Genomic DNA, 13,625 nt, shown 5'->3' with positions numbered 1-13,625 from the left:
AAAATTTGGACATTTGGTTTCCTCCATAGATAACAAAGAAAGAGAGAGAGAATTGCCCCCTGTAGGAATGTAGTATTAAATTCTGTGAACTGCTTAAAAGTTGGTTCCTCTCCACTGGAGTAAGGTGCTAAACTGATTTTAATGTAGCAAACCCTATCAGAATACCTCTTTTTCTCCATGATGACATTTTTGTTGTCTGTATTATTCAAGAGATTTGAGTAGATGGAGGACTGTTTTCTTTTTGGCCTTTAAATCTGCAAATTCTTAGAAGTTACACATCTATAGGTGAAAAGGAGGGCTGACATTAGCCATGTAGTCTTGTACAAATGAGTGAATCAGAATTAGTAGTTTACATAACAAACAGGAACGAACAAACAATACACTATTGTCCTGGGTCAAGAAGAGTTTACTTTGATAAAAAGCACTTAAAAAAATGTACCATTCCAAGTATTTGAGGGTATTTTGCTTGTTTATAGCATAACAGCTGCACAACCTTCATTGTGCAAAATGCTGCAAATGCTACCTTATAAAAATTGATGCAGCTCTATGAGCTTTAACAGATGTGCCAATTTATTCAAGCTAAACAAGCACCTAGAGTTTACCAAGCTTTAGGCAAGTGATACATAACTAGGGACGACTGGGAAAATCACCTTTGCAAGTCAGGTAATATTCTGATGAGGAAGTCAACTTGCACATGAGAATTTGGGACTCATAGCTTGACAGATATCATTTCTGTTGTTCCTCTCTTTGATCTTTTTCTTGCCTCTCTGAGGTTTTCAAGACATCAGAAGTAACCTGGTCATTGAGTGTCTGCCTCACCATGTTTGTGGAATCATAAGAGTCATAGGAAGGTAGTGATCTAGTTTGTGTTTACTGGCCAGGTCACAACGGTGCACAGAGCACAGTGAAGTAAAATTGGAGCGAAGACAGTTCACCTCTTTGTTACGTGTTTAATGATAACAAGTGCTGACCTGTACCATAAGTCACAAAATGCACAACTGCTTTCTGTTTGATAAACATCAAGTTGCAAGAGTAGGCTTTCATTATGGGGAAAAAATGATTGGTTTTGGAGGCATTCTTTATAAGCTAGCAAAATATCTCCACCAGGCTATTTTAAAAATGAAAATACATTGACCTCTTGGATGTCTACCTGCCTAACCATAATAAATAAATCTTTCAGTTCAAGAAATAAGTGAACATTAACATTTAGATGAAAAGTCAATTGTAGATATTCATCCTAGTTACAACGTGTCAATCTGAGATCTTAGCAGAAGGAAAACAGTATGCCTTTTATTTCATTCTTCTTTCATTTAGTCAGACTTCATGACTTGTCTTACTGTTTTTGTGACATGATTTAGTATGCAAAATAAAGAGCAGCCCATACACACGTGAGTCAGGATTACTTCTACATTTCAACAAAGTTTAAAAAAAAAAAAAAAAAAAAAAAGGAGGGGGGATTGGTTCAATACTACTTAACAACAAAGCAAGATTCTGTCTTGATTCATTGAAATAGGAGGTTTTTTTTTACACAGTGTATACAGGACCAGATCCAGAGGTTTTGTGCATGCTAATGCTGTGCTCAGAGGACTCAAATGCTTTGGGGAACAGGGAGTCTTCATTACTTGTTAATGAGATAGATAACCAAGCAAGCTGTACGTATCAGAGAGTTTACAGCACTGTTAATGCCATGATCTGCTCAAGACCATTAGATCTGAATAGGAATAATTATCCCAGGCAGAGTGTTGCATTAATGGTTATACTGCTGGTACCCTCATGAATAGGACTGCAAACAACGCAAAACTACATATCATGAACCAAAGAGAATGCATCACTGTGAATAACACTTGCAGAAATCATGAATTTTAGAGGTGGTCATCTTTCCTGGTACAGCTGTTTCTCTCTCTGAATCTGTCATGGGCTTTCATAGCTGACTTCTCCTACCACATTGGTTCAGGGTCTGTTTTTCATGCTTAACCAGACTTAGATTCTCCTCACAGCTCTACCAGAAAATAGGAAATTTCCATGGAAAGTTCAGTTTTGAGGTGAGGTATGATCAATGTAGAATTTTTTTTTTTCTTTTTTTCTTCAGAGTTCTAGCTAGTCTCGTTAGTTATATTTACCAGTTAATTAGGTAATCAATGAAAAGCTGTCACAGGTATTATGGGCAAAATTAAAATGTACTGAGGTAATGGAGTTTCTCAAGGAGAAGACCGTAAGTATAATACCAAGAAAAGATAAGGAAAAATGGGTTTTGTTTTGTTTTTGCATGTAGCCAATTTCCTTGTTGCTTTAGAATATTTTCTGAAAACTTTGGTTTGGCAAATGCCAAATTAAAGGCAGAATATGTATTAAAATAATGAATTCTGCAAAAGTCCAACATTTTGTGTGTTCTGAATTTACCTTTTCCTTTTCAGTCTTCAACCTGCTCAGACTATGTATAAGCATTTAAAATACTTTTGAAAAAATATTACTTAGATATTACTTGGAAATGTGCGAATATCAGTCGAGTTCTTCAAGGAACTGATTAATTTTGGAGGCTGTACCAGGCAAATGCATGATTGCAAGCCTCATCAAACTGTTGTAGCATCTTAACAAAGTATACCTTGCACAATATTGATTCCATACTGATTTTATTCTCCTTGAATAAATTATGGACATACCATTTTAAATTTTAGGAGCGTCTTCTACTTTCTTTACTGCCTGCTCACATTGCCATGGAAATGAAAGCAGAGATCATTCAGAGGTTGCAAGGTCCCAAAGCAGGCCAGCTGGAAAACACAAACAACTTCCACAACTTGTATGTCAAAAGGCACACCAATGTAAGGTATTGTACTGTGTACTGTATTGTACTTATGAATGATATTTAAAACAAAACAAAAACAAACAAACTAACAAAAAAACAACAATAATGAGAGGAATTAAGAACACAAATGTTTTAGTATGTTTTTCAACAACGTAATGCTCGATATCCAGCATATATTAATTTGATCAAATGCTGACAACTCCATGTTCCAGAAGAGCAACAAAGGTGATAATACAAAGGGGTTTGTTTAGAAGAATGTTGTTTAGATTGTTTTTGCTTTTATTTATAATAGTAGAAATTGTAATTTCTTAGCTATATTATTATGAATTTGTAATTTTCTTAACAAGAGCAATTTGTCAGATTTTAAATAATGTCAATAGAAGCCACTATGTATTTAAGTATTGCAGGACATTAGAGGAAGTTCATTGTCAGTTGTAAGCACAAACACTTTTACCTTAGTCTAATTTTATGAACTGGTTAATTTTTCTTGGTGGATAGAAACATGGTATATGGTTTGAATTATCGTAACAGTTGAGCTTTAATTTAATTGTCTGAGTAACAGCTGAACAAAGACGTCCATGATACAAATTACTGATAGATAAATCTTGATCAAAAAAAATAAAATCTACAGTGACAAGAAGTTGTAAAACTATTTCTGATAACAAATAAGTCTATTGAAATAATTTCCATTATTATACCATCAATTTGTGAGTAGGAAAAGGGCTTCTGTTTTTTGAATACAACATAACACATGTATAGAGCACCTATAAATACCTACAAATGTAGGTGTGCCTATGAAGGTAGTAGCTATAAAGAAAAAAAAATATATATATATAAAAACTACAATGCCTATAAAGGTAAATGTAGGTTTTCCTATAAATGCAGGTATATTTATTGCATGTAGAAGTGGCCATTTTGACCATGTGCATGGCAATGCCAAGCCCTGAATGCCTACTTTCAGGTTTTGCTGTTGATTCACAAATCTAAGTTCTGGGGAAGGACACTAAGATGAAGTTTCTGTTCGTTTCTGTTGTAGCATCTTGTATGCTGATATCGTAGGATTCACTCGCCTGGCCAGTGACTGCTCACCTGGGGAACTGGTGCACATGCTCAATGAGCTGTTTGGCAAGTTTGATCAGATTGCAAAGGTGGGTTTCTACAGGTCTGCTACAGTTAAATATCTACATCACTTTTAAATATTTGTTCATCTTGGGAGCTCTTCCTTCAGGAAGAAGCATTTCTTAGGCTTTGGCAGGAAGATTAGTCTTGAGCCACATGAAGAAAAAATCTGGCTCTGGTCTTACAGTAATGGTGTGTTTCTGCCAGTGAAGTAATCTCTGAAAGCCAAGATAGCTCTCTCTGATAGGACCAATATAAGCAGCTCTTATGGATAAGCTCTTATAAAGCTTAATGGATAGTGAACAGTGCTTTAAATAGCTTTTTGGCAATATCAAGGATTAAGAAACTCAGAAACATTCCAGAACTGTTTCTCTGGAAAAGCATTTAAGAGACAGGACAACAAGGGAGGCAGTGTTGATCAAATTAATTTTAATTACTGACCACAGCCTCTTGATTACTCAATAAAAGATTCAAATATAAACTTCACATCAAGCTTTATCCTGTGTTTGTTTGCTGTGCAAAGGCAGACAAAAATTTTCTGTGATTTTTATTAAAAAAAAACCTGTTGACCAGAATTGCTTTAAATTTTTTTTTTTAATATTGTCTTTAAGAGAGTATAAAAGATAAAAATAAGATTTTAATTGCTAGTTTCAGGAAGTACTTCATAATATGTCTTCAAAGATGTGAATGTGGAATGCTAGATCTTTTGATTATGTATTTCAAATAAAAAGACTGTTTATTTAGATTGAATACATGGTACTTCACCTTAGTTCTTTAATCCAAGGTATGATAAATATTTTGGAGTGAACGTACTTTCTGGTTTTGTCCATTAAGAACCATAACAGATGGAGGAATCATCCCTACAGAACTCTCTGGCAGTGCTTCTTTTTTGGCAATGCCAAGTCCTTCTCTGCCAAAACAGGCTTAAGCAGAACAATTTTGAAAATATCACTTCAAGTCAGTCCTTTTAACAGTAACCCTCACTTTATGTAATTCAAGCTGAAAGTGATCATCTGACTTTGCTTTTTCCTCTAGGAAAATGAATGTATGAGAATTAAAATCCTAGGTGACTGCTACTACTGTGTTTCTGGACTACCTATATCTCTTCAAAATCATGCCAAGAATTGTGTGAAAATGGGATTGGACATGTGTGAAGCTATTAAGTAAGTGTTGAAGTTTTACCAAATGAACAATATTCAACAAGATAAATTCTGTCTCTTTTCTACTTGTAGCTGTGGTGCTGTTTGAAACATTCAGACCAGTTGGTGTGTTTCATTACAAGGTCTGGCTCAGCCTCAAAAAAGAAATGATTTAAGGAGCTGGGTTATGCCAGGGTATCCTGTCACTACACCACAAAGATGATTAAGGGACTGGAGCATCACTCATATGAGAACAGGCTGAGAGAGCTGGGACTGTTCAGCCTGGAGAAGAAAGAGAAGGCTCAGGGGGGACGTATCAATGTAGGTAAATACCTGAAGAGAGGTTATATAAAGGAGATGGAGCCAGGCTCTTTTAAGTGGCACCCAGTGCCAGGACGAGTGCCGGTGGGCAATGAAACATAGGAGGCTCCTTCTGAGCATCTGGGAACTCTTCTTCACTGTGCAGGTGGCTGAGCACTGGCACAGGTTGTCTGGAGACATTGTTGAATCTTCTTCCTTGGAAAAATAAGTGAAACCCAGTTGGTACAACCCTGAGCAACATGCTCTAACTAGCCCTGTTTTAAGTGGGAGTTGGACTGGAGGTCTCTGGGGCCTTGGGCAACTTGATCTAGTGGGTGGTATCCCTGCTAAGGCAGAGGGGTTGGAGCTAAATGATCTCTAAAGTCCCTTCCAACCCAAGCCATTCTGTGATTCTATGATATTTCTGTGATTCTGTGATAACGAGGTGATAAATATACCAATAGACATCACTCACTAGGAAAGCTCTGCTTTTTGTTAAGTTATGATGCTGCCACCCACCTGTTAGCCAAGTGGCTCTGTGAGAGGCCAGAGCTCCTGGTTTCTATTGAGTTTCGAGTTGTGATGGTCAGGAGTGGTTGCTCTTCCACAGAGGAAATGTTGCTAAAATGCCTCAAGCCTTCAGACTGCAGAGTGATACTGAACACACATACTGAGGATGTCTAACAGCTTGCTGAATCTTGGGTTGAGAGGCCTATCTTCCATTTTGTTACGTAATCATTAAGATGTGCTTCTTAGACCTAGGTTTAGATTTAGTTTCAACTTTTCTTTAATTAATTCTTTTAGAAAAGAATTTCTGTAAAAGTTCTTTCAGTTGGGCATTAAGGCACCATTTAGAATTCTGTGCTTTTCAATAGCATTTTGGATTTGTGAATTCCTATATTTGTCCCTTATTTCTTTCCCATAATCATTGTGCTTGTTCTGTCTTTGATGCATAAAACAGAACAAGGTATGTGAGAATCATAATGTGATTGCTTCTGAAATAGAAGTTGCAACTTATTTCAAGTAACTCAGGTAATTACAGGAGGCTTGATGTGATTGTGAAAGTAGAAAAAGAAAAATGGTTATAGCTGATGGGTCAGCTCTGTAAGTCATCTGAGGATACAGCTTAAGACATACTTGAGGAATCCTCTAGCTTTTTACTGAGTAGTAGATTGGGAACGGATTTTAGGGAACTGTAGCAGTTTTGAAGATGATGGGACTTCAAAGAAGTCATGCAAAAGGACAGCTTTACTTCCCTTCATCTCTCCTCACCTGACTGCTATCTGAACTCTCAGTGCAGCATAGAAATAATTCTCATCTAAGCTACTTGCCTTTGATGAGTTCTGCTACTGAAGCTGGACACATTTTAGCATGAAGGTACTTAAACCTTATTTGGATGACTGCACATCAAACTGAAGGGTCCTAAACCTACCAATTCAGAGACTTCAGATACATATATTATAGATTATTTGTTAAGCAAGGGTTTGATTCTGTTTTCTTATTTAGAAAAAAAAAAAAACGCACAAAAAAAAAAAAAAAAAAACACAAAAAAAGCAGGAAAGGATAATAAAAATCTTATTCCTCTGTGTTTTTGTTTTGTTTTCTGAAGTCAGATAATTCACTATCTATAATTCATACCTGAATCTCTTATCTTTTGGGAGTTAAAATATTGTAAATGGTTGCTTTCAACAGGTATCATTAATGACAAAATATCTTATCTGTAGAAAAGTGGTTGCCTTTGATTAAAATTACAGTACATCTAGGTGGCCTTCACTTTGCAAAAATATATATCATGTGGAGGTCTAGGTATTTGGTAGTCACCTGTATGATTTGCTTTTTGACACAAAGTTTAGCAAAGTTTAGACTTTGTTTTTAAAACTTGTGAGGTATATGTGTGGTTTATACTTCATGATGAAATGGAAAAGTTGCATTGATCAAGGTCATCCCAGTGATTAACTAAATAGACATACAAAAATGATTCCTTGGATCCATAAGTACTACCCTCATATGTGGGTATTTATAGTCACAAGAGGACTTGGCTCATTTTGGTTGTCTGGCCTTGTGATTTGATCCAGAGGAATTACTGTACTGGCTATGTTATTAACGGAAATTTGGTTCTTTTCCCTTCAGGTATTCACTGCAAAGGTGTGGTATTTTGTTTAAACTATGATTTTGATCTCCTTTCTTTTGGAATGTTTTGTAAAAATGAACACAGTACAGAAAAAAAATACCAGGTTGCTGCATTTTCTAAAATTATTTTTCTTCATTTAGATATGGTTGTACCTTACACTGTGTCCAAAGGAATCTATTTTTTATGGTACTTTGAGTACTTCTACTTGGCTAGCATTAAATCTACAGATTGAGGTGTTCTCTCAGTTGTTTTCACTGGATGCTTTCTCTCTCTTTCTCTCTCTCTCTTTTTTTTTTTTTTTTTTTTTTTTTAGCTATAAAGAACAGCATTATTATAATTAAATTAATTGCTTCTCTAACAAATTAGAAATTGAAGTTGACATCACTTCAGTGTTGGAGCAGTAGGTAAAAGAGAGCCTGTCCATACGTTCTGATGCCCCAGTTTGTGTGTTTTTTGTTTGTTTTAGTTTTTAACCACATCTTTTATTATCCCAGGCTTTCAGTGAAAATTAGAGCTTTCTGGTTTACATTTCAAAAGATCTAGGTGCTGTGTGATAGATGTGAGCTAAAAGCATTCACACACAGTTTCTGGTCAACCTGCTGTTGGTTTTTTTGTTTGTTTGTTTGTTTGTTTTTTTACTTTGGAGAAAAAAATGGAAGGTTACAGGCAAAAAGAAAAACAATGCGCAAAGCTCAAGCCCTGAATTGCCCTTCCAAAAGATCTAGAAGTATAATTTTGCACATCACAAAGCAAAGCTTTGCTTGAGATCAAAAGAGCAATATTTCAATTTGTCACAATTCATGACTTCATAACTTATTTATTTTTGAAATGAAGGTCTGCCCAAGTTGTTAACATCCATGTTCATTGCTAATACTGGATGTTGAGGTCCACCTTGGTAAGAACAAGTTTATAGTCTAGAAAATTATCTTTTAGTTGTATAGCACATTCTGATCTAACTTTATTACTGTAATAAGAATTCACAATGGGTGTGGGCCTGGTGCCTGGGAATATCAAATCCTATTTACATATCTGTAAGAAGTGAGGAATGAGTACCCCATGTTTTGAAATATTTTCAAAGTATTATGTCAAGTGTTGCAGCCTGCAGGTGAATAAAAAATACTGATTATTATTCAACTCCATATTTTATTTTGTGATTGCTGCATGTTTGTGTGGAATCATCTCCTGAAATACTTCTGTGGCCTCTAAAACTAGAAGTAGCAGTACTCTTGCTGTTGAAAGTGTATCGCTCAATATATTTTGGAGTTACTCATCTAAAATAGCTTTTTTGTCAAATACAACTTTCTATTACATTCCATCATTCTGTGCAAACTGAACCATTATTGCATGCTACTGAAATACAGCAGTTTGCTGTTTAGGTAACAGTTCAGTATAGATTTTACCACCTGAATATAGTTCCAGTTCCAGTTCTGAGGAACTTTCTTATCTCTGGCTGAGGTAAAAAAATGAATTATATCAAGTCAAATGATCTGAAGTAAAACACTTTATTCATTCATGTTTCCTAATGATGTAGCTCCATTTTGAGGAACTCAGCCTTGCTAGGCTACTGATTGTTTCCATTTAAACTTGTAAATGGTACCGTTGATTAATTGCTTTACTTCTCTGTCCTATCTTGGAACAAACCCAGTCAATGTTTCTTGTAGTCAGCAGCCTGCTTGCCCAGGAGTGCAGTGCTCACCTTACCAAGCAATAGGTGCCGATGATGCATTTGAGAGCTGGCCACCTAAATTGGGTGCTTTAAAGCTAAAGCTTATCTCTCAAGGCAAAATAGGTGCTGTGTTCCTTCAGCCCTTATTCCATCCCCTTCTCTGTCTGGAGGCTTTCTAATTGACATTTCTCTGCTTCAGATTCTCAAAGTCTGTCTTCAATTTCTTAGTGTGAAATTAGTTCAATTTTAGAGAGTTGAAAGTGAAATAAACTATTGGATGAGGTTGTTTTACCAGTTTGAAAGCTCTCCTCCTTAACTCCTGAGAGCTTACGGGAAACAGACTTTATGACTTGCTCTGCTGAATATGGAAGGGCAGCCTTTGGAAAAGCACTCCTAGAGGATAAATGTTCCCCTTCCTCTTTGACCAGTTTTGTAAAACACTTTTTATGAAGAGTGTTAAGCTTGTATTTCATCACATTCCATTCAAATTTATGTTTGTCATTTGTGGACTGATTACAAAGGTCATTTACAAGCACTTCACTTCCAAGCGTGTCAGCTCCAGGAGAGCAGTGTATAATGGCAAAGTGAGCAGAAATACCTATAAAACTTGATAGAGACTGAGGGAATTAAAAAAAAAAAAAATGCTCTCTTTTCTTTTTAATACCTTCAAAACACAGTTTAGCAGAACACTTCATGCTCCTGTTATTTTCATTTTCCAGAAAAAGAGCTTGAGAAGTAGTGCTTCAAAGTAGCATTTACCATATCGAATTAAGCCTGTTAAGTTCCATGTCCCTTTCAAAGTAGAAGAGAAATAGTTCTCTTTTAGTTTAGTTCTGTATTTGGAAGGCACAGAGTTGATGAGTGTCATCCTTGAAACTGAAGATGTTGCTAAAACTATGAAGTAGGCCCATATTCAAAAGCCAGTTGGGTTTCTTATTCTATTGTTGCTTCCATCAACACGCTGAATTCTCCTAAGATGCATGTTCCTTGTTATTGGCTGTAATTTGGTCTGCATGAGTTGAGTCTTAAATACATAAATCTAGTTAAGTTACAGAGAAATGTGATCTTCCTTTTTCTTTAGAACTTAGAACTAGACAGATGAATTAATTAGAAAACTCTCTACATATATAGCTAGTTACCCATATGACATATGTCTGAAAATGTTTTTTTTTTTATTTATTTATTTTTATTTTATTTTTTATTTTTTTTACTTTAGTCACTCACCTTTGACTCGGAAGTACCTCTCTTCTGGAAAGGTTAAAACCTTTCTTATCTGTAGGGCTCTTCTGTGATTTGGATTGGGCTGAACAGATAACTTATCTCTGTCTCAAGTCACTGGAAATGTCAAAGCAAGAGTGGCCTCTCACCTTTTGCTTAACTGTTTATGGGGTGGGGCACTCACCAAGCACGTGGAAGGTTGTTGAGCCCATGTTTTCAACAGGTTGAATGGCACTGTCAATATGGGGCTCATATTCCCCAAAACAGAATGAGTCACTGCCAGTATATCTTGAAGTACTGCATTTCTCATCTATCCTCTCAAAGCAGAACCATTTGCAAGCAGGCATACAAAACTGATGGTACCTGAGAGAAGAAAGATGGGAGAAAGCCTGTCCCTACCCTAGATATGAGACTCTTCAGATAGTAGTTATTGTAACAGTAGTTCCAGCTCTCCAATTGCCTTTAGAAAAATATTCCCTAGATTCTACTGTAAGACTGAACTTGTCCACTACATAATTCAGTCCCACCAAATAATTTCAGATGCCTGTAAAAGGGACTTCAGACTTGGGAATTAGTGTTTTCTACAAATATATGTAAGTACAGATAATATCAAAGGTAATATATAAAAAATTATCACAAAACTAATGGAGCCAATGCTAAAAAGAAATAAATGGTACCAACATTCATACTGTAAATTTGACTGGTAAAATAAAAGAATATGAAGGCCATGTTATTCACTCAGGTTTTCTCCTCAACTACAGGAAAGTGAGAGATGCAACTGGGGTTGATATTAATATGCGTGTGGGAGTGCACTCTGGGAACGTCCTCTGTGGAGTTATTGGGCTGCAGAAGTGGCAGTACGATGTGTGGTCGCATGATGTCACTCTGGCAAATCACATGGAAGCTGGAGGAGTCCCAGGGTAAGAGGCTTTTCTGTTAGTCTTTGTACACGTGGGCTTTTGTTCTGTGGAGAAGTGTGTAAGTACCATGTCTTTGGTCATCAAACCTCATGAAGAAGCCTCAAATAATTCTTAGTGCTTGCTGTCTTTAAAAAAAAAAAAAAAAAAAAAAAAAAAAAAGTGAAAAAAGTGCACATAGCATTTCCTGTGATTTAAGAAGTATTTTTGTGGACAGAATAGATTTATGCCCATTAGAACTTCTGAAAATGAGATTAGAGATTGTAAATGAAGTAAGGCATGCATCAAAAGTATACCTAAAAGCTAGTTAAAAAAAAAAAAAAAAAAAAGTTGATCAGGTTCCAATCATACTTTTGATCAGTATTTGTGATTCTGTCATTCTTTTAAAATATAATTTCAGCCGCGTTCACATCACTTCAGTCACCTTGGCACATTTGAATGGAGCATACAAAGTGGAAGATGGGGATGGTGATGTGAGGGACCCATATCTGAAAGAGCACAATGTTAAGACTTACTTTGTAATCAATCCTAAGGTTAGTAGTATTTCTACTTTGTGGTCAGTCGTAGTTATTTTTGAGCAGGACCACTAATCTCTTTTATTGAATAATTCAGTACCATAATATATTGATCAGAGCTATTACTAATTCTTCCAAATATATAATGTTTGCATTGCAAATCTTTCCCACTCTTCAGAAATGTCTCCGATGTTTCCCAGAAATGTAATTAAGAGTTGCGGGTTTTTAGCATGTCTCCATTTTTAAGTTCTTATGTGTGCAGGTAAGTGGTAGCAGATGATGCATTAGTGCCTCAAAAGGTAATGAACACCAAGTGTGATATCACCTTTTATTCTCTGTCAACCAGGGAGAGAAGCGAAGTCCTCAGCACCACATTAGACCTCGACATACTCTTGATGGGGCCAAAATGAGAGCTTCTGTCCGCATGACCCGGTACCTGGAATCTTGGGGAGCAGCCAAGCCATTTGCACACTTGCACCACAGGGACAGCATGACCACTGAAAACGGCAAGATTAGCACAACAGTAGGGGCCTACTTATGTCATTTCATACAATTTAGCAATATTTGAAAGGAAAAAGGTGCTCACTGCTAAATACCTTGTTATTTCTGATAGAGCAAGATTCATGCGTTTGTAGTGGGCAAAAGCCCTATAATGCTGCTGGGAGTTTTTCCATTGGCTTGTGAGTTTTGGATTGGGCTCTAAGGAATCATATCTTGCTATTAGTACATCTCTGAATCACAAGGAATCAAGCATATATACTAAGTGCACAGTTTTGCCCTGTAAGCTTATGCCAATCACAGTATATAGAGTGGTTGCTGTTCACCTTGTGAAAATCCATTTTGAACATAAAGCTAGAGTACAACACCTTTGGGAAGAGATGCCATTGATACAGAGACATTCCCTGAGATTTAATGGCTACTAAGCCACATACTACCTTTGGAACATGGCCAAACCTGGAGCAAACACTATGAAGTTAGAATATACCTGTGGTATCTGGAGTAAACTTTATAAGACTTCTCTAGAAACTAAATCCGTACTCACTGTAACATTGACCTTTTGAAGGTGCACTAACGATTCATAAGCTATAGCTAATGGCCTGAGTTTCACAGTGCTATAGCATGATGTTGCATGTGATCTCTTACATTGAATGGAAAAGTTTCTTTTTAATTTTGCTAACACTATCTTACTGCTGTCAGTATGACACAGTCAGTCTGTAGCTTGAACGTTGCACTATATTCTACTTCTAAAAAGTGCAAATGTAAAGATAATTCTAAGTATTTTCAACATTGGCTTTAACTTCTGTTTCCATTTTATATGGGAACATAGGACTGAGCCACCTAACCGATCTTGTTCAATAAATGCAGTGCATAACAATGTGGATTGTGAAATGTTCATTACTGAAAGTACTCAGCCATTGCTATTAATCACAAAATAAATGTGGTTGTGATGGCTGTTGTTGTTCATCAGTAATAATAATGGCCATTGCCTGTATTTGGCTACTCGGGTCTGTTTGTTCAAAAACACGTAACTTTTTTTTTTTTTTTTTTTTCTGAAGCTGGCAGGAGTTTGGGCTATATTACAACAGTGCTGACTTTGAAGCAGTAACTTTCTAGTAAAGAAAAACATTTTGGGATTCAGGTGGTTGTATTAGTAATTTATTGTTTATTACGATAGGTCAGCTTGTCTCCAGATCACTCCATCTTCACCTTTGGCTAGATTTTTCTTTTAGAAAGTTTTAATCTAATGCCAGAACTGTTTGTATTGGAAACTTTTGTCCTTACTTGACCCTGTTTTCAACAGTATTTTTAAAGTGAAT

At 36.2% G+C, this 13,625-nt stretch overlaps 1 protein-coding gene across 1 annotated transcript in view; it reads left to right on the top strand.

The window, feature by feature from the left end:
* The window catches only part of ADCY2 (adenylate cyclase 2), a gene marked incomplete at both ends in the record, with an annotated part of 200,980 nt that overhangs the window by 124,743 nt on the left and 62,612 nt on the right, over positions 1 to 13,625 (top strand). The window contains 6 exons of the mRNA XM_084281497.1: positions 2,676 to 2,824; positions 3,840 to 3,951; positions 4,958 to 5,085; positions 11,138 to 11,296; positions 11,694 to 11,826; positions 12,155 to 12,331. Coding sequence (XP_084137623.1) covers positions 2,676 to 2,824; positions 3,840 to 3,951; positions 4,958 to 5,085; positions 11,138 to 11,296; positions 11,694 to 11,826; positions 12,155 to 12,331 — 858 coding nt within the window. The remainder of the gene's footprint in view (positions 1 to 2,675; positions 2,825 to 3,839; positions 3,952 to 4,957; positions 5,086 to 11,137; positions 11,297 to 11,693; positions 11,827 to 12,154; positions 12,332 to 13,625) is intronic.

Source organism: Netta rufina (assembly GCF_964035555.1).
Source record: "Netta rufina genome assembly, chromosome: 2".
NCBI classification, from domain to species: Eukaryota; Metazoa; Chordata; class Aves; order Anseriformes; family Anatidae; genus Netta; species Netta rufina.
Note: the sequence above shows the minus strand (reverse complement) of the source record. Positions and strands in the feature narration are given on the sequence as shown.